General features: G+C 49.1%; 1 long non-coding RNA gene and 1 gene segment (V, D, J or C); both read right to left on the reverse strand.

Annotated features, from left to right (window-relative positions):
* Positions 1–3,018: 3,018 nt before the first annotated feature.
* On the reverse strand, positions 3,019–4,294 carry LOC105499636 (uncharacterized). Its single transcript, XR_011626018.1, has 2 exons — positions 4,040–4,294; positions 3,019–3,886 (listed from the first exon to the last, which is right to left on the reverse strand). It is a non-coding gene; the product is annotated as an uncharacterized lncRNA (long non-coding RNA).
* Positions 4,295–8,316: 4,022 nt separating this feature from the next.
* Positions 8,317–20,328, reverse strand: part of LOC105499651 (T cell receptor alpha chain constant-like) — a 48,811-nt gene continuing 36,799 nt past the window's right edge. Inside the window, 4 exon segments of the C gene segment in view lie at positions 8,317–8,865; positions 9,738–9,845; positions 10,729–10,773; positions 12,634–12,906. Of these exon segments, the coding sequence occupies positions 9,739–9,845; positions 10,729–10,773; positions 12,634–12,906 (425 nt within the window).

The raw sequence follows: 20,328 nt of genomic DNA on the forward strand, positions 1-20,328 counted from the left end.
TTCAGCACTCACCAGAAGCTCTGAGGATTCCACGACATACTGCTTTTCTCCCTCAGCTACATATCCATTTCACTGACTTTCAGCTAAAGCACTGTGGTGGCCAATGGCAGGCCTGGCTGTCCCTGGGAGAAGGGGAGAGACCTCCCTAGGAGCCCCCTTTGAGGCCTGCTATTCAGGACTGTTAAAACCCAGGGATAAACAACTTTGTTTTTAACTTTTAATTGAAATTTTCCCTCATGTGTGCATATACACACACGTCAAAAGGCTAGCAAGCTCCCATATGTCTAACAGCTTCAATGATTCTCCACATTTAACCCCAATCTAGTGTCAGGGTATAAATAAGAGACATCTGATGGCAGAGCTTATTCTTTCTGTTTTACCCCTTTCAATTTTTGCTTACCTTAAGTGCTACAGAAGTGATCAGAACGGACAAGCCGCCTCACTTTCTGAGCCTTAAATTCCAGTAGGGAAGAGAGCCAAATTATTACATAAATGAAATAATTTTGTTGTGAGTGGAGTAAAGGAAAGAAGTAAACAATACAATGTGACAGTAAATGGGGCTGGGGAGGGAGCTGCTTAGAGTGTTTAGGAAGGACCTCCCTGACCAGGTAACCTATAGGCTGAGATCTGGCAGCTGAGAAAGAGTCAGCGAAGGGACCAGCCATGGGGAGTGTGTCTGGATATTACTTTAGTTATCCCCATTGGCATATGCTTGAGTAGTGGATAATTTTTTTTGTTTTGTTTTTAGATGGAGTCTTGCTCTGTTGCCCAGGCTGGAGTGCAATGGCGTGATCTCGGCTCACTGCAATCTCTGCCTCCTGGGTTCAAGCAATTCTCCTGCCTCAGCCTCCCGAGTAGCTGGGATTACAGGCGCCCACCACCACACCTGGCTAATTTTTTTGTATTTTTAGTAGAGACGGGGTTTCACCATGTTCGCCAGGCTAGTCTTGAATTCCTGACCTCAAGTGATCTGCCCGCCTTGGCTTCCCAAAGTGCTGGGATTACAGGCATGAGCCACCGCGCCCGGCAACATCAGATATTTATTGAGGGAGTGCCTCCTAAGGGTACAGAACTCTGCTTTGCCATTCTGATCTTATCCTGAAGGGGGATCAACTCCATGCAGGCAGAGTCGGAAAGAGGGAAGGGCCACGGAGGCAGGAAATAAGACACTTAGTCTTCGGGGGCCTCGGAATGCCACTCAGTTCATGCTCCTTCCTCTGATGGCTGAATCTGGAACCACTTGGTATTTCTGAGTCCACCGAGTTTGGTGGAAAGACTGGGATCTGAGTCTGGTGGGGTCAGGGCCTAGTTCACCATGATCCTGTGCAAGCCGCTCCATGTGCATCTCATTTGTAAAAGGGGAGAGAATACTCTGCCTACCACTTGGGTTTATCATTCTGATCAAAAGAGGTGATGTTTGCTTTGGTGTTGTACAGATGCAGGTATTGTTAATAAGGAGTCCAGATAAGGATGTCGTTCCACCCATGTCCCTTGGTAAGTCACTGGAATAACTTGGGTCAGCAAGGATAAGGTGGACACCTTAGAGGTTGGTAAAAATAGAATCTTGCAGCCTCCATTGGAAAGAAGTCCCTTTTAAGGTTTACCTACTTTCCTCCCATCAAGGCTGGAAGCATGAAATGGAGACTAGGTGCTCCCCATTATGTAAACCATATTCCTTCATCTACCCAGACTTAGGTCCTGCCAACCTTGTCTTCTTACGCTTACATGATCTTGCTGTAATATTTTCCTTTTTTGTTGTTGTTGCTAAATTTCATGTGGGCGGTTCAGGGAAAGGGTAGACTTGCACTCTTCCCCACTGCTCAGTGGGATTTTAGGAAGGCTTTGAAAATGGGAATGATCCCCCCCTCGGATCCTGTCGCCTTTGGAATGGGAACATGCCCACGTTTCCAGAGCAAACAGACACTGGACTCCTCTCTTCTCAAAGGTGGCGAAACCCTCCTGGAGTGATGTGGGGTGTTCTGGCCTGCGAGGAGATGGCTACCCACAGAACCTGCCCGCTGGAGGGGGCTGCAGAGGTCTGGCTCCGTGCTTTCAGATGTGTCCTGCCAGGGGCTCCCAGGGGGTCCTTCTGAAAGCAGAGAAGCCCCCAGGGGTTGAGAGGAGAGATAAGACATGAGCCTTTTCAGCTGTGATGTGGTGAGGAGAGTCAGGGAGGCTGTGAGCACTGTGGGGCCAGAAGTGTTGGCTTCTGTCAGAAACTCGGCTCTGCCTGACCACTGCCTCCTGGCTCCGTCATTTCCTCTCCATCACGCGCTTCCTTCCAGAAGCCGGAAGCAGGAGGCGGGAAGCTGCAGAGGTAGTGACAAAATCACGGTGTAACAAGAAGCTCCTGGGGCCGAAGTGACTGGAGAGGTGGCCACATACTATGAGAAACACCAGCGCACCGGCAGGGCCTGGGGAGTTCTGAGCTGTCCTGGGCTGCGTGAAGCCACAGCCAGCCCACTTTTTTCTCAGTATGGCAGTGCCATCTGACCCAGCCCAACCCATCTCACTCAGGTCATGGTTCTGGGCTTTCTGATGCATTCCCACTTCATATTTGCATTGGGATTTCAGTTTACTAAGCATTCCACACCCATGATTGCTTTCAATCCCTTCAACAACACTAAGAATAGGTGGGCAGGTATTTTTATCTCTATGTGAATAATAACACGTGGGGACTCAGAAAAATTAAAGGCCCCAGGAGAGAAGGCTCGTGAGGGGCAGTGACACTTAGGGACAAACAACTGGTTCTCCTGCCTCCCGCCTGAGGACTCCTGCCAGAAGATAGTATAATAACAAAAGCCTCTGTCTTGCGATTGCAGCCGTTAACACATCTCTTTCATACCCACTACTCACTGGACTGTTAGCTCCTTGAAGACAGAAACTCTGTGTTTGTGTGTGTGTGTTTGTGTGTGTGTGTATTTAATGGGAGCAGTACTTTTTTGAGGCATAATTTACATAGAAGAAAATGCACTAATGATGTATTTGAGATGTGTGTGTGTATATATATATACACACACACACACACACACACACCCATTTAGCCATCACCCAAGATAAAGATATGGAACATTTCCACCACCCCGAAGGTTTCCTCATGCCCCTTTTCAATCTATCCTTCTACCCCAGAGGCAAACAGTGCCCTAATTTCTATCACCTGTGATGCGTTTTGCCTGTTCTTGGACTTCATCTGTATGGGGTCATAGTTTGCACAGAGACTGAATCCCCAGAGCACGACACAGTCTGGCACGTGGCAGGTATACAATGCCAAAGAAAGCCTGGTTCTTAAATTACCCATGAGAGAGAGTTGGGCCCACTGGGAAACTGAGGCGGTGGGCGATTAGTGACCTGCCAAAGGCACAGCTCTATGAAGTGGTGGATTCCGGACGCCAGCCACCCTAATGCCGAATCCAAGGCTTCCTCCGGGCCCCCAGCCCTCCCTCTGCACTTTCTGCAGGGCTCCAGGTGGAGCGGGTCTGACGATCCCGGACGAGCAGCGCCCCCTGCTGCCGGCCCAGCCCCCAGTCCCTCCTCTCTGTGGGGATGTGACATGATAACACAGGTCTTGCGCCCAGCAAAGTGACGGGCACAGGGCAGGGACTTGTGGGATAAAAGTCACCTGCCCTTTTATTTTCCTCGGAAAAGAGCTTTTCCTAAACCTTGGGGGCTTTCTCTCTCCAGAATTAACAGACAAAGGGAGGAGAGGTCTTTTTGGTGGAGCGCTGCTGCCCCCATGCGGGTGGATGGCGACACTACCAAAGAGCCGGCGATCAAGCCTGGTATTTTTGGGTTTCAGGTTCTGCGGCTCCCGGAGACCTGCAGATTCCTGGTCTCCGGGTCCCTGGGTCCCGGACGTGTCCATCAAGGCGTCCATTAGGGCCATCACCTAATGGACAAACATCAGGGTAAGGGGGGGCTATTGAAGGGGGTCCCTCAGAGAATCAGCCCTAGCTGTGTGTGGGGACAGATACAGCCTCCCCACATCCCTCCCTCCCAGGAGAGCCCTGAGGGTTTGTCCTGTACTAAGTAAGCACTTAACCAGGTGAGATCGAGGTCTGATCTTGGCTGGTTTGGAGGGGCAGCAGAGGTGCGGTGAGGGAGGCGGCTCAGCAGTGGGGCCAGCAGCACCGCCCCAGCAGGCAGCGGGCCCGGTGCAAGTCACAGAGGGGCCGGCAGCCCCTCCCAGCCTGGCGTGTTGGCCTTGCTGCACCTGCGGCTGGCGGGTGGTGTAACGGCACAGCCTGCTCCCCTCGGCACGTGGCCTGGGACGATGCTATCTCTAACTCAGTATTTTTAACTCTTCTTTCCAGAGGATGTGGCTTCTGTGGGAGAGCTTCAAAGGGTGCCCTACTTGCCCCTCTTGGTAACCATGACATCATGGAAATGGGAGGGGACCGCCCCAGCCCCCAAACACCTGGAGGGAAGTGGGAGACTTTTTCCACTTCCTGTTCTACTTGTGGCTACTGACTCAATGTCTGACCTGTTTATTAATTGCAAAAGATAGCTCTATGTGTGCTACGCAGAGAGGCCTCAGGCATGTGTGTCTCTGTGTGAAAGGAGGCCTGCACCCCCCACCCCTCACCGCGTTGCCCAGGGGGCCTTGACGCAGACGCAGGGCGCTGGTGGTCCTGCAGCCTTCCCGCAGCCAGAATGACAGCACTGGGTCTCCATGTGCTTGCTCCCCCAGACTCATCCCAGTCAGAAGCTCGTCTTCCCACACATGGATCAAGGAGGTAGATGGGTTTTAGAGTAGGACTCATGGAGAAACTGAGGTGAACCCACATAAAGTGACTGTTGGCCCCGGACCTCGGTGTAGTCACACAGTGAGGTCAGACTCCCAGCTACCCTGTATGCTTTCCCACAGTCCCTGTCCTCCAGGCTTCATTGGATAGATGTGTGCCTGCCTGGGGGCTGCCCTGACCAAGGGGCCACCACTCAGGTTTTGCTTGTTCTGAAGTTCTTGACAAGTTACTTTAGCTCTTGGCAAAACTGTGAAACATTGACTCACCTGACCACTTCCTCTACTAATCCCCACTTTCCTTTCTCCTGTACTCCCCACTCCTCACACTCAGCTCCCCCCACCCAGAGCCTAACTGCAGGAGTCATTCACTTATTTATTTAATGGCATCTGTTGTGTGCCAGGCACTGTTCTAGTTCCTGGGGACACATTGATGACAAGGAACATTCCCGTCCCACAGAGCACACAGGCCAGGGGACTTCCCCACCAGGATGGTACCTGATAATAAGGTGCTATAGGTCTGTCTGTATACATGATCCCAGGGGAATTGAATTTTATGTTTGGACCTAAAAAATAAGCAAACCCTTAAGACTCAGATGGCTGCCCCCAGTAAGGGTAACAGCAGAGGGGTTGCTCTGTCAGAGCCAAAGACCCCACCAGGACGCTCCTGAAACACGGTGCTTGTGTAGCCTGCCGTTTCGCCTGAGTGGCTGTGACTCCAGTTGCCCTCAGAGGTCAGGTCTCCGAGTGAAGTTTCAGAGAGTCCTCTAGAATCTTAGGCCTGGGGCCACGAGAGCTCATTTAGTCCATTCTTACGCCTTTGGGACTGGCCTGTGCTTAAGTCTTTTGGGACAGTAGGGCATGTGTCCAGAGAAGTCCCTTCTAAAGCTGGCCTTAGTAACATGTTCCCTGCTGGGATGTTGGCCTGAGGTTGGGTCCAGGCTGGTAGAGCTGCAGCTGCAGCCCATGGCCCTGGCTCGCAGGGTCTGTGGGTCTTCACGGCCGGGCTCTTCATGACTGTGTTTCCAGGTCTCCTCAGCTTCCTATTCCCTCCAGGCCAAGCAATGCCCAGTTCCTTATAGCTGGGCCCTCTGCACTGAGGGGCTTTATTGTGGTGGTGCTAGGCTCAGTGCTGACCTGCCCAGTGGGCACAGGAGCCCTTCTGCTGAGCCTTCTCACAAGGCCACTCTAATTCCCTCTGACATCCCAGGTGGGCCCGGAGCCAGACATGTGAGCAGAGCAGTCGGAGATGGATGGAGTCTCTGGCCCCACCCCCAACACTTGCTCAGCCTCAACCCACTTGCTCCTGGTCCACCCCTCTGACCTCTGCCCTAACTGGCTTTAGGTTTAACAGCCTCAGACGTGAGGGAAGGTTCTTGCTGAATAGAGCATCTCCTGGATTTAGATGGAAATTTCTCAAGGGTGGAGCTGAGCCCGCTCTCCAGATGGCTCCCTACCTGCCCTGGCCTTGTCATCTTGCCTCCTTGCTTGGGTGTGGGTGGGTCCATAGCCCCTGCTGCATCACCTTGCATAGATCTGTGGGAGGCCTTGGGGGACCAGTGACTGTCCTTGCTCTCTGAGGGCACTGGGCTGGCAGGCCTCCACAGGCTCCCGCAGGCCTCCTGCAGGTCTCCTGCAGTCTGGGTCGCCTCTAAGATTATTGCAGGGGTCTATCTTTCACCTCTTCACTGCCTTCCAGGCTCCTGTTTCCTTCCCTCAGCCCTATGACCTCCATGTCACTGCAGCCAACTCAAAAGAGCAGACCTGCCTCCCCAGTCACCCACACTTCCCTCGCCTGAATCTTTTTTCTACAAAGCAAAATGAATTACCACTTCAGGGGGAAAAGAAAGAGAAACTAACTGGCCCTCAGTTTTTAATGGTTGATAAAGGCTTGCTCTATTAACCCTCCCAGGGGCATTTTCATTTAATACAGGGAAGAGAATGCTTTAATTATAAGAAATTCCCAATGGTGGAATCTCTGGCATTGTGTCAGACTGGTGAGGAGGTAGAGGCCCCCCAGAGTTCCCCAAAGGTGGCAAACCCCGCCTTTGTGAAGGTGCTACAGTCCTACCATGTGTGAGGGTGGCCCTGCTGTGATGGAGTTCTGAGCCCTTTCCCTTTGGTGATCTTTAAGGGGATTGGATGTAGGTGAGAGATGGGGCAGCTTAGAAAGAACTGGGGATTTTGTGACTCCCCTCAGTAGGGCTGACCAGGAGAGGGGACACTGGTTCTTAATTCTACAGGGGGCACAGAATCAGCGGTGCAGGGAGTGGGAGGTAGCCTCCAGTCCTACCCGACATTTCGTAAGTGGCGACACATAAGCCTGTAGAGGGCAGGGGTGTGCTCTAGGTCACCTGTTAAAGCTGGTACAGGTTAAGTATCCCTAATTCAAAAATCTGAAATGTGAAATGCTCCAAAAGCTGAAGCTTTTTAAGTGCCCACATGATGCTCAAAGGAAATGCTCACTGGGGCATCTTGGATTTCAGATTTTTAGATTAGGGATGTCGAATTGGTAAGTATAAGGCTAATATTCTACCTCCGACTCAAAAAGAAAAGAAATCCAAAACCTGATACACTTCTGGTACCATGCATTTCAGAGAAGGGATACTCAACCTGTAGCTTCTTCCCTGTGAAAAAAAGCAGGCCTGAGCTGTAGCTGAGAGGATTTACGTATTTCTGGCTGGGATGGTCAGACGCATAGGGGAACCATGGAGGTATTCAGGGATGGAACCCTCTCCCACCCCCGGGCGTTGGTAAGCCTCAGCTTTGGGTCTTGGTAGCTGTGCTTGCTGGGTGGATGGGGGAGTGGTCTCTAAGCTGTGTTCCCCTCGGCATCCCTGACCCTGGGGAAAGGTGCTCTGGCAGCAGGAGTCTCAGGAGGGAGAGCACAGTGTGCTGTGGACCCCAGGGAGCCCCATGTCTTTTCTTCCAGGGGAGAGCTCAGGGCATCGACTCTCCTCGGTCAAATCTCTGGGCTCGTGGGGAGACAACTCATCTCCTTTTTCCTCATTCTCACATCCGGGATGGTGGGAACATAAAGTCCTGCTGGGGCCACAGCCTCCTCTCAACCCTGCTCCTGCTGTCAGATTGGGCACCTCAAAGGGCTGGCGTGGGGCTGGGCCAGGCAGCAGAGTGGTGGGTGGTCCCCAGCCATGAATTTGTGAGACAATGCAGTTTCAGTGGAAACCCAGTCTGAGAGGAGAGGCAAAGGAAATGCTCCTGGAGGGCAGGAGACGTGGGTGGCATTTTGGGGACACTTGCTGTGTGGTCCCTGTCTGCTGCAGGTCACTGCCACCCATGTGTATGGGCTCCTGTTATGGGTGGTCCCGTGGCGTGGCATGAGAGTGGAAGAGAAGGGGCCCAAGCCGGTAGGTGGGTTTTCCCGGCCCTCAGCATAGCCTGCTAAGCGGAAGCTTTTAGAGGTTATTCCAAGAAGAGGTTGACTTAGGCAGCTTGTTGAATGAGGCTTCCTGGACCGCATCATAGACAAATGCCTTGGTTTTTCTCTGCCCAGCTAGTGATTACCAGCAAGCAGAAAATGACTGCAACCAAACCCAGTCAAACAGAGGCACAGTCTCTGCTCTTCCAAACCATTTTAATGAAGCCATTGGCAGCAGGATATACAACACACCCAGATACACAGCATAGCAGGGCCTCATTAATGAGGTAATTTCCCCCCATGTCTTGAGAAGAAGAATAGTATGTATTTCTTTATGAACCCTATTTAAAAAATATAAACCCCTCACAACATTCTCCAGGACCTAGAGCCCAAGAGAACTCACTGAGGATCCATCATCTGTGGGGTGGTGGAGGCAGTCTCTGGGGAGCGGGAGGGAATGTGCACAGCTAGGGGCGGCTGCAGCAGCCTTGCCTCTGCCGTGAATGTCAGTCAGTGACAAGCAGCCATAAGGGAACAGAGGGGGTGGCAGCGGTGTTTGGCAGCTCTTCGGCAATCTTAATCACAAATTTGGGTAGGATCCAGTTGGTGGCATTGCCGGGGGGCACAGAGGTGGTAGCAGCTTTCTCCTCCATGGGGGTGGGAGAGCTCCCTCTGCTTGGAGAGGGAGAGGAGGGGCGATGCAGAGGAAGGAACGAGGGAGCACAGGCTGTCTTACAATCCTGCAGACCTGGAATGAGGAAGAACAGAAGTCAGGCTGGACACTGAGGAGGACCCAGGACTGTTAGGGGTGTGATGGAGATGGCTCTGTTTGGGGCTGTGTGGTAGAGTTCTAGGAGCAAATGGACCCTGGAGTTCTTATTTTTTTATTTTTTTGAGACAGGATCTTGCTTTGTCTTCCAGGCTGGAGTGCAGTGGCGTGATCACAACTCACTGCAGCCTTGATCTTGCAGGGTTCAAGCGATCATCCCATTTCCGCCTCTTAAGTAACTGGGACTACAGTTACTTTTGGGAGACTCTGCCTCCCAAAGTGGTAGGATTACAGGCGTGAGGCCCCGCACCCAGCCTGGAGTTTTTTTGATGGTGATGGAGCAGGATGCAGTTGTCAGCAAGATGACTGGGGACCCTGGGGGAGGAGGGCGTGGAGACTCTAGCCAGGATTAGGGTATAATATGAGTGTAATGTCTTCTTTCTACTGAGCTAAGAGGGCCATATGGGGAGAGAGGACATGAGGAGAGGCCTTGGGGGGTCCCTTTAGGTCACATGGTGAGAGAAGTACAGCACAAGGCATGCGGTGTAAACGGGTGTCTCTCTTCTTCCACTCATTAGCTGTGTGGCCTCAGTTTCTTCATTTCTGTTCTTCCTACCTCATAGGGGAGAAGTTCAACTGAGGTGGCTGAAATGAGCATGTTTTATAGTGTTTCAGGCCATTGTTATTGCACAAGAGGAATTTGTAACAGGAAGAAATAGAAGAGTTTGGTGGGCTCACTCAGGCTTTGGACTTAAAAGCAAGACCCTGCAGGGAGGCTTGCTCTCAGAGCTTAGGGTGCACCCAGAGACCCACGTGCCTAACCCCCACTCCCCAGCTTCAAGGCCCCTCACCTCAGCTGGACCACAGCCGCAGCGTCATGAGCAGATTAAACCCGGCCACTTTCAGGAGGAGGATTCGGAACCCAATCACTGACAGGTTTTGAAAGTTTAGGTTCATATCTGTAAAACCAAGAGGCCACAGCGGTTATGGGCTTGCATGTCCCAGGCCTGCATGGCCTGCAGGACACACCCATGGTTTTCCCCAAGGCAGAGCAGGCTGGGTGGGGGAGGCCTGCGGCTCCTGCATCACCTCTCCCTTGCAGCTTCTGTGCATATCCCCTTGCAAACATATTTCGTGCATTCTTCCAGGGCCAACAGTATTTTGTGTTTCAAGACAAAAACACCAACTAGACTTGGCTCTTATTTTATTTCCGAGCCCTTCTGGGGATGGGGTAGCTGCTCAGAATTTATCATTTCAATCCCTGGGGTCCATAGGGGCCCCTTAGTGAGTTCCGCTACCACGGGAGAGATGACTCAGTAAGAACAACTCAAATGGAAATGAATATGGGCCCAGGGTGGGTGTGAGGAGTGGTGGGGGATTCTTGAGAGACAGGACCATTGCCTAGAGCCTGTGTGAGTACTGTTGCTTTTCTTGAAAGAAGGCAAAACCTCTTGGCTGTGAAACTGTCCTCAGGATGATCCGGTTAGTTTAGGGCTATCCCTAAGGGAGTCAGAAATTTCACAGCTGGGCCACCCGGGAGCTCTCTCTGGCTCTCTTGACAGTGGAGCTGTTGTAAGGAATACAGAGGCCTAGGAAAAAGTCCTTGGTCTATTGAAGCTAGAAACTCATCCTCAAACTGCTTAGAATGGAAAGTCAGAGATGGTGAGAGGGATTCAGGAGAGACCCCACCCAGCTCTGGGCAGGTCTTGAACTGCTGTTTCCATTCCTCATCATTCATTCGCACATCTACTCATTTCTTCCCACTCCCTCATCCAGGCAGGATTATTGCGGGTTCATCACTTCTGCAACCCTGTGCAAACCCAGGCTAGACCCCTGTCTTACCTGTTTCAAAGCTTTTCTCAACCAGGTTGGCATCACAGACACTTTCTGAAAGTAAAAACACAGACATTCTTTCAGCATCCAGAGCAGGCTGACTCTCCCACCCCAGACCTCCTAGTTCTTGGGCAGGTGAACGTCTACAGCCTTTCCATGCTTCCTTGTGGAGAGATCTGGAGGGAACTTACAGCACATGGGCACATGCTAGGGAGAGCCCCTGGCCCTGGCAGGACTGATACCTTGGCTCCTGGACACCATTTCTATTTACTCAATATACACTGTTTGTGCAAAGTACATGTTGCATGACATAGGCCACAGGTGCCATCACGCATAGACGCTGCTCTTGCGTGGCTTCATTCTGGAGTCCAATGGAGGCAGTGAGGCATACACGGTGGCAAGGGCCGTAAAGAGTATAAACAGGTACTTTCATGTGTTCCAAAAAGTTTTGATCCTTGTACCCCAAATTTGTTCCTTGGTTTCATCTTAATAAAATGGCACTATCATTGACTTAGCTGCTCAGACCAAAATCCAGCTGCCTTCCTTGATCCCCTCTTGGCTTTCTCATCCCTGCATGGTTCTACCTTTGAAACCTGAATGGTGTTGGCCACCTCCCTGCCACCGCCCTGTCCAGGCCTCCATCATCTCTCTGCTGCAACTGCTCCCTTTCTGCTTCTGCTCTTGGCTTACAACCCACTCTCCATACAGCACTCAGATTGATCTTTAAGAAAAGCAGGCCGGGTGTGGTGGCTCACGCCTGTAATCCCAGCACTTCGGGAGGCTGAAGCGGGTGGATCACCTGAGGTCAGGAGTTTGAGACCAGCCTGGCCAACATAGTGAAACCCTGTCTCTACTAAAAATACAAAAAATTAGCTGGGTGTGGTGGTGGGAGCCTGTAATCCCAGCTACTCGGGAGGCCGAGGCGGGAGAATCGCTTGAACCTGGGAAGCGGAGGCTACAGTGAGCCGAGATGCGCCATTGCACTCCAGCCTGGGCAACAAGAGCAAAACTCCGTCTTAAAATAAAATAAAATAAAATAAAATAAATAAAATAAGCAAATTAGGTGTCCCTCCCCTGCTTGAAGCTGATTAACAGCTTTCTGGTATACTTAGAATACTGTCTGCCCTCTCATGGCCTAGGAGGCCGTGTGACTTGGCCCTGCCTCCTTCACTCAACTCATGCCTGCTCCTCTTCTCCTTTCTCATTGAGCTCCTGTCCCAGGCCTCTATAGGGTCCTCTCCCTGCCCTTGGTATGCTTGGTACCTTCAAGTAGCATTTCTTCAGAGAGCCCTTCCCTGACTTTTGTCATGAAGGTGGCTGTTTTCTCAACCCTGAGTTAAAACACATTCCAATCTGAAGTTTTCTGGACTTTTCCCAGCTGACAGATGGCCTCCCCCAACTAGAATGGAGCTTCCTCTGGGCAGACCCCTCATCTGACTTTTTATTCCTCCACTTTAGCACCTGGTGCATTCATGTACCGGCACAACCAGTGCTTGGTGGGTTAATGAGTGACTGCATGAGATTGACTTAGTAAGCTGGGAAAGATTTTTTGGCAGACAGGGAGAAATAAGGAGAGGCAACTTGGAGAAGGGCTTTAAAATGAGGCGTAGAAGAGTAGTAAGGGGCAAACAGTCTGAGCAAAGGCAGGCGGTAGGAACTCAGTTGGAGAGACTGAGGCTGGGCCAAGTGCCCTCTCCTGCCACCTTCTCTTCATCTGCTTTTTTCCTGTGTCATTCTCTGGACTGCCAGGACAAGGCTCACTGTTTCTCAGTAAAAAGAGGGTTTTGTGGCAATTGATGAGGCCAAGACCACTAATCTGAGGAGTTTTAGACATCGTTGACCAGAGCTCTGGGCAGAACCAGGCCACTCCTGAAGCAAGGAAACAGCCTGCGAAGGCACCAAAGCCGCCCTTACCTGTGCCGGGGAAGAAGGTGTCTGCTGGAATAACGCTGTCCTTGAAGGCGCTTGTACATGCAAAATCGGATTTGTTGCTCCAGGCCACAGCACCGTTGCTCTTAAAGTCCATAGACCTCATGTCTAGCACAGTTTTGTCTGTGATATGCACGTCAGAATCCTTGCTTTGTGACACATTCATCACAGAATCAAAATCAGTAAATAGGCAGACAGAGGTGTCATTGGATTTAGAGCCTCTCAGCTGGTACACGGCAGGGTCAGGGTTCTGGATATCTGTGGGACAAGAGGATCAGGGTTAGGACATGATCTCATTTCCTTCTTTGGCCCCAACCCAGGCTGAAGTCCAGATGCCAGTGATGTACCAGAACGGGGCTCCGTGGGGCTGGCAAGTCATGGTCTCATGCTTTATACGGGAAACAGCGTTTTAGAAACCAGCTGCTTGTGATGGACTGGGACTGGGACTCAGGGACAGGTACACGCTATCAATCTTGGCCAAGAGGCCATGATTTCAGTGAACGTTCACTGCCAGGCCTGGCCTGCCACTCGAGGAAACCTGAAATGCAGGGCTACTTAATGATATTGCTTATTCTTTTATTTAATAGGATCTTCTTCAAAACTCCAGCAATATAACTCTGGCAGAGCAAAGGCAGGCATGGAAAGAAGGCCGAGCAAAGCAAACTAGTGGTCTCCCCAACTTAAGCTGGGCATTAGCAGAATGGGAGGTTTATGGTATGTTGGCATTAAGTTGGGAAGTCTATCACATCACCAGGAGATTTCCCTCTCATTGATAGAGGTTTTGAACTATAAATCAGAACACCTGCGTCTAAGCCCCAGCACTACCGTTTACTCGATATAAGGCCTTGAGCAAGTCACAGCAGCTCCTTACGTCTCAGGAATTTCATCTGCAAAATGAATATGTTGCCTCATCCACCTTCCTAGCCAGGCTCTTCTGAGAAAGAAATGAGAGCTTCTCCATATAAAAATCTATTTAATAAACTGTAAAGTACCAAACAAATGTTAGTTGGAGCCATTGACCCTGGCAGAATATAGCTGTGATAAAGTGCTAGTGAGTCATGCAGGGCCACAGCGTCTATCCTTCACCCTCAGAAAGCAGGACCTGCTGGAGGCTTTTCCTTAGTGCTGAGACTCACTCTTCAGTATTTTCGTAGGATTTTGTGTTTTTAATGTGACTCTCATTGTTTATTCTTTCCGACCTCCTGCCTTTTGAGGAGGAAGCAGAGGTTTGTCGGAGATTAGCATGTTGGGGCCACCCAGAGAGTTTCCAGCAGGGTGGGGATTAGAATTTCCCACCCAGTGGTTCTCTGCTCCCACAGCTCCTCACATGCATACAAGATTTCTCAGACCCTGGTGATTCCCCGACAGTTGGTGAGCCAACCATGGTGGTCTCGGCAATGCTGACATCCAGCTGGATCCAAAACCAAAGAAATCAGCCCCTGGGATGCTGAGTGGAGGCAGAGCTGCCTGCAGCATGCAGCTGCCCCTGGAGCAGTGGAGCAGGGGTGGGCTGCATGGTCAGAGGGGAGAGACATCCAGAGCTGTGGCTCCAGAGGATTCTGCCTACTTCCCTCCAACCTCCTTATACTTGGGCAGTCTGACATCTCTCTGGGTGAAGGCCCTAAGGCATAGTTCCTTTGCTGGGAAGGGACAGACAGAAAGCCATTAGCTCCACCAACACGTCCCCCTGATTGTTAGTCATCAGTGGGGGTCTTGGGCAGCACTGCAGAGGGGGAGAGAAGAGTCTGGAAGTGCTGATCCTCAAGCCAACCTGCATCTGGTGGCCCCTAATCAGGGAAAGTGGGTGGCTTTGTGGGGCAGAAACCCAAGTTGGAGTCCTGGTTAAACACTCACTCAAGTCCTGGGGCCAGTGGGTGTCAGACTGGAGAAGATCTAGGCTGCTCTGTCTAGTATAATAGTCTCTAGCTACATGTGGCTGTTGAAATAAGAATTAGTCAATGTGAAATAAAATGTTTTCAATTAAAAATGGAAACTTCATTTCAAGAGCTCAATAGCCACATGTAGCTGGTGGCCATTGCATGGGACAGTGGAGATTGACAGAACATTTCCATTGCCACAGAAAGTTCTACTGGACACTGTTGGTATAGAAAGCGCAATGCCACGGAACACAAGACTCCGAGAAACGGCAACAGGGGCTGAGTTAGAGGTACTGAGTTTTTTTTAGCCTTTTTATACTTTCATGCCATGTACCTATTATACTTTGTATCCCCATGTACCTCTAGTTCAACTTTATCTCTTTGCCGCTTTTAATTTGGAGGTGTTTAGGGGTCTGTCTGCCAGAGCCCTTTGGGGACAGACATCCTATTCTACCCTAGTAAGAATAACACATCCTATCACTGACGATATCAGAAGGTAGGCTTGGCAAGACGGAACGAACTTTTTGATGTGGAAGTTCAGCTATTCTAGATCCTGAACTGTCCTTTACATTCAAAATGAACTGCAGAAGCACATGTGCTCTAGTGCTTTAGGTCCCTAGGGACACAGCAGTGATCGAAAGCTCCTTTACCATTAAATCTGTCCCTGTAGTTGGGCACTAGGGACCCAGAAATCAGAATTAGTGACAGTGGCTCTGGGTCCCACTGAGGTTCTAGTGAGCATCAGGAAACTGTGGGCATGGGCAGACGTACAGTGAGAAATGGAAACTCTGGTTCCTTTGCCAAATTGCTACTGGGAGGTAACACCTTCATATCACTCCCAGTGTCTCTATTACAGAATCCCTTAGGTTTCTCCTCCTCTAAGGTGTGGGTTGATCCCTCTCAGAGCCCACTGAGGAAGGAGAGGGGAGGTCTGCAGCACTGTAGCTGGCTCCTCTCACCTTCACTTCTGGTCTGCATCTCTAAATCGGATTCTCAGTTTCCCAGTGGCTGGCTGGCCCGGCCCTAATTTCTGTATTCTCGTGCTCTAGTATTTCCTTTTTCCATGCCTAAAAAGACATGTTCTCTGAGTACTTTTCAACCAATTTTATTATCAGATGTATACTTAGGCTACAATGCATGTGCCTTCATTATTCCCAGGATCATGCCTTCTTTCTTGTTGTTCCCTATGCCCAGAACTGCCCTTCTCTCCTTTCTCTGCCCATACAGATCTTATCCATCTTTTGGGGCTCAATGAATCCTTTGTACCACATGAAACTTCTCAATCTAGGCCAACTTTTCAGCCAGCACCCTATCCCCTCTGAATCTCTATTGTGTCCATTGACATCATCAGCTGGCCAATACTAGAACAGTTTTCGGGCTGCTTAATTTACAACAGTTCTGTACTTTTGTCTAGTTTTTATACCACTTGAGGACCGGACAGGAATCTATCTTACACTTCATACTCAGTCTAGCATTTTATAGAGTGATAGTCACATAGAAGGCATTTTACAATACCCATTGAATGATTAAAGTCAAATTTTAATGTGTTTGACCTAGAGAAACATGAATATTCAAGACAGATAGTGATGCTTTTCCCTTCCCAGACCTCTGTAAGACAATTAGTTACAACATCTTCAGCAAGCCTCACCATGGTAATAAGTGATATCCCCAGAGAAAGGATTAGCGACACTGGCCCATGGGGTTGCAAGTGGTGCCACCTGGGATGACTCACCAGATATAATGAACACATGGGTTCCTTTCCCAAATGTGAGTTTATCAATTGTTCCTCCAGTATTCACACCACGGGTGACACCATTGCAGAAACTCACAGGACTTACCTGTTACTTAAATAAGAGAAACACTGATCTCCCCCACAAGGCAGGAGAATCACACTCCTAAGAGTTAGACCTTCTGCTCTTTTGCACTGAAATTTCACTTCTGATATGTACAGTTCTCCTCCTGCTCCATTCTGCTGTGGTTCCCTGGGCTGAGGTTGTGATTTCATATGGTTTCAATTAACTAAGAATTCAGTAGAGCAAAAACCTCAATTCCAGGCAGCAGTATCTTGGATACGTTTGTGGAAGGTTCAGGAGTCCTTGCTCATCGCCTGCCTCATGGTTCCTAAGGTCCCAGCCTAAGGATGATGTCTGCAGAGCACTGAGTGCTGGATGGAGGATTTCCTGGGGATGGGTGGAAGAAACTATTTGGGAGCCCACAGAGGAAAATACCTGGGCTCAAGTTGGCATTTTGGGCAAAGAAGAAATAGTTGTCCATCCTCCCTTGCTCTCCTGCTTCATTCTACTTACTTGGCTGGATGCTCAGTCTGGTCCCTGATCCAAAGATGATCTTGGAAGCACTGCTGTACCCCCACTGTGGGTAAGGTCTTTGAGATAACCTTCTTGATGCTAATCTGCTGGAACCCACTGGGGTCTCAGAGCAACATTCTAAAAGGCTCACTGGGTCTTTGGTGCTTCCCACGGAAGCAATTCCCCTTTCCCTTTATGATAGTGTAAACCTTAGTATAAGCAAAGCCTCAGTAATAATAATTATAATAATATTTTAGAAAAGCTACTACTTATTGATCACTTTTTACATTCTGGCCATTATCTCATATTATTATGATGTAGTTACAGTCATTTTGCTGTTGAGAAAGTGGAGGCTTTATTGAAAACAGCCAGTGAGAGTAGAGCCCGAATTTTCCCCAGGTCTGTGGGCCTCCCTATACACTGCTGCCTCTATACCTTGTAATTGCGTGTGGTATACTTGCCCTTCAGTTAGGAGTCTGGGCCACTTTTACCCTTAGGAGGAAGTCGAAAACTCTCCTAACTCCAGAGAGGAAGATGCTATGGGTAGGGATCCCCATACCATGTTTATTAGCCAATTCAGGGAATTTAGCTACCTGCTGCAATAAAAGAGAATTTGTGTTTGCCATTAACTCATCTCTTTCCCCCAAGGACACTTTGCTAATTTCCTGAATGTTCAGATTATCTGGTGCCGATATTATCAGCTTCGCTTGAAAGCACTGAGTATTTGGGACTCTTTTTATGTTTCTATAAATTATTCTGCTCAGATTTTCATTTACTCAGTTGGCTCTTGGCACTTCTGTGTTTAGTATGAGAAATGGGAACATTTTATGTCACCAAGAGAGCTTGTAGAAATGGAAAATGAGTGCTTCTCAATAGATCCCCAAGTTTGCTATAAATCATCGCCTGTTTTCTCATAGACAAGTGGTCAGTTCTTTCTGCACTGGTCACTTGCAGGGTCATACTCACATGGGTGTACAGCCAGCCTGGTCCCTCCTCCAAAAATCAGCTTATCGTAGCCACCAGAAAACACACAATCAGATGGTGCTTTACAAGAACTCTAACCTGGGCAGGACCAGCCTGGCTGGGGCACTCCATCTCCTGTCCCTGTTTTCCAGGCTCCCCCAAGTCAAACTTCCTCTGACAAGAGAGAAAAGTCTCTTGTCTTAGGACCACCAGGTCTTAATTCCTCCTACTCACTCCTGAAGATGCATTAGAGGCCTCATTGATGCTGATTATTTCTTTCTAATCATCATGAAATAGCTTCATTTTATTTTGGCAATTGCTGAACACCGAGGCAACTGTGCAGCAAACGCTCCAGCCACTGTCAGAACAGCTCTGGGGCAGGTGAGATGCAGGCGTCACATGCAGGATCTATGCTGCCCCAACACTTTGCAGGGTTTACCTACTAGAAACAATGGCAACTTTAACGCCTTTTTCCAAATGTGAATTTTTGGTCTTTTTGTACACACCTTTCTAACACACCTTGGAACTGTATATTTCCAAGATGATTCTGCTCTTAATAGGGATAAGTTTCCTTAGAACAAATCTTTTTTGGGTGGTCTCTCAAGTGGAGACAGACTTCATATATTTATCATTAGACCTCTTTCTTTTTTGCTGCTAGAACTCTAGAGATGTGATAGTGGAAGATGTGTGTATGTACCAGGCAATGAGAATTGGAGGCTAGCCTTGTCTTCTGTTGTACTTCCATTGCAACTTGCATGTACCTCCACTATGACATGGTGACAATGGGCTATAGTTGTCTGTTTGCGCTCTGAGCTCCTGGATGGCAGAGACTCTCCCTCCTTCCCTGGATGGCAGAGACCCTCCCTCCTTCCCTCTTTTCCTCCCTTCCTTCCTTCCTCCCTCCATCCCAGTCCTTCCTCTCCTTTCTTTCCTTTCCTTCCCTTCCCTCCCCTCCCATTCCCTTCCTCACACTTAGCATAGTGCTTGGGATAAAATAATTGTCCAATAAATATTTGTTGAATGCATAAACCCTCTAAATATTTCCATTCATTTCTAATGCAGTTCTGATATCTTCTTTTATTAGGCCTATTTCATTTCTTCTTTAACTTCTATGTGGTTCCTTTTTACAAACTTTTTATTATTTTGATGGCATTATTTAGGGTCTAAGTTCTGTGTCTCTCAGTTGGATGTGCAGTTTTGAGAAAGTGTGTCCAATGCCCAGAGTCTTTGGAAAGCATAATTCATCACCTTTCATGAAAACGAAATGGTAACAAAAGACAATCTTTTGGCATAATCAGTCACAGTTTCTTTTCTGATAAAGATCTTTTGTCTCAAAGGAATCTGTCTCTGCAATGATGAAATGGCCAATTCCCGTTGGCAAATACTACTGATAGAAAACAGACTATTAAGCTAGTGGCTAGGAATTAGAATTTCAAGATATTCAAGCCTCATAAACAAACATGAAAAATTAGTTCAGGAGGTACAGATTCATCATCTGAGAAAGCAGAATAGGGGCTTTCTATGTCTTTGGCCAGAGCCTAAGTTTGGGTACTTACTTGGTTGCACTTGGAGTCTTGTTCCACTCCCAAAAGTAAGTGCTCTCCTGCCCGTGTCCACACCCTGGTACATCACAATACAAAATCCTGCCCTCTGCCAGCTGGGGGCAGCTGCCCATGACCCTCACACACTCACAGCTTCTCTCTTGGGAGAAAAGCTTTTAAGCAGCTTATTCTATGGTTTTGATGATGAATTTTTCTTTCTAACTTCATGCCCAATAAACAGTCCCCCTAAGTTTCTCCTTCCCTTCCTGCCATAGCTGTATCCTGCCACCAACCCAATGGCTCTACTGATCTCTTCAGAAGTGCTGAGTCACCATGCCATGGTCACTATGGTAAGAAGGCTCAGGATGGGCAAACCAAAGACCAAGCAGATGGCCTTGGAAGTGTGAGGTCTTCCTTCACAGAACGCAGGAGGAATGGTGGTGGCACGGTTAATAGCAAGGCCCTAGAGTCAAATAGATTTGAGTTAAACTCTAGCTCTGTCACTCCTGGCTATAGAATCTTGGATAAGTTACTTATCCCAAGCCTCTGTTTCCTCACCTGTAAAATGGGCAAAATACCAGCTACCTATTATTAGGATGTATGTAATCATTGAATGAGAATTACATAAAAGACAGAGAATGGCCACTGGCACATGTCAGGCATTCAGTAAATAGTGGCTCATAATGGGATGATTCCCAGCAATACTTTACACAAGGAGAAAGGATGAGGCTTCTTGCAGCCAGAAGCCCAGAAACACATCCCTGAACCACCCATTCCAGTACCACAGAGTGCCTCAGCACCCTGGCTGTATGCTCTAATTCAGGGGAAGATATCTCATGGATTCTAGGGGAGGTGGTGACAGAGTCTCAGCCATAAGAGACATAGGAGTGAGGGGGCAGAGTAGACCCCTTGGGTGCCAAGAAGAAAGTTCTATTTTAGAAACCTAACCAAGAGTGAAGTCTTTTTTCACAACTCGGGGATTTGTCCTCTGAA

This window comes from Macaca nemestrina, chromosome 7, assembly GCF_043159975.1.
Source record: "Macaca nemestrina isolate mMacNem1 chromosome 7, mMacNem.hap1, whole genome shotgun sequence".
NCBI lineage: Eukaryota > Metazoa > Chordata > Mammalia > Primates > Cercopithecidae > Macaca > Macaca nemestrina.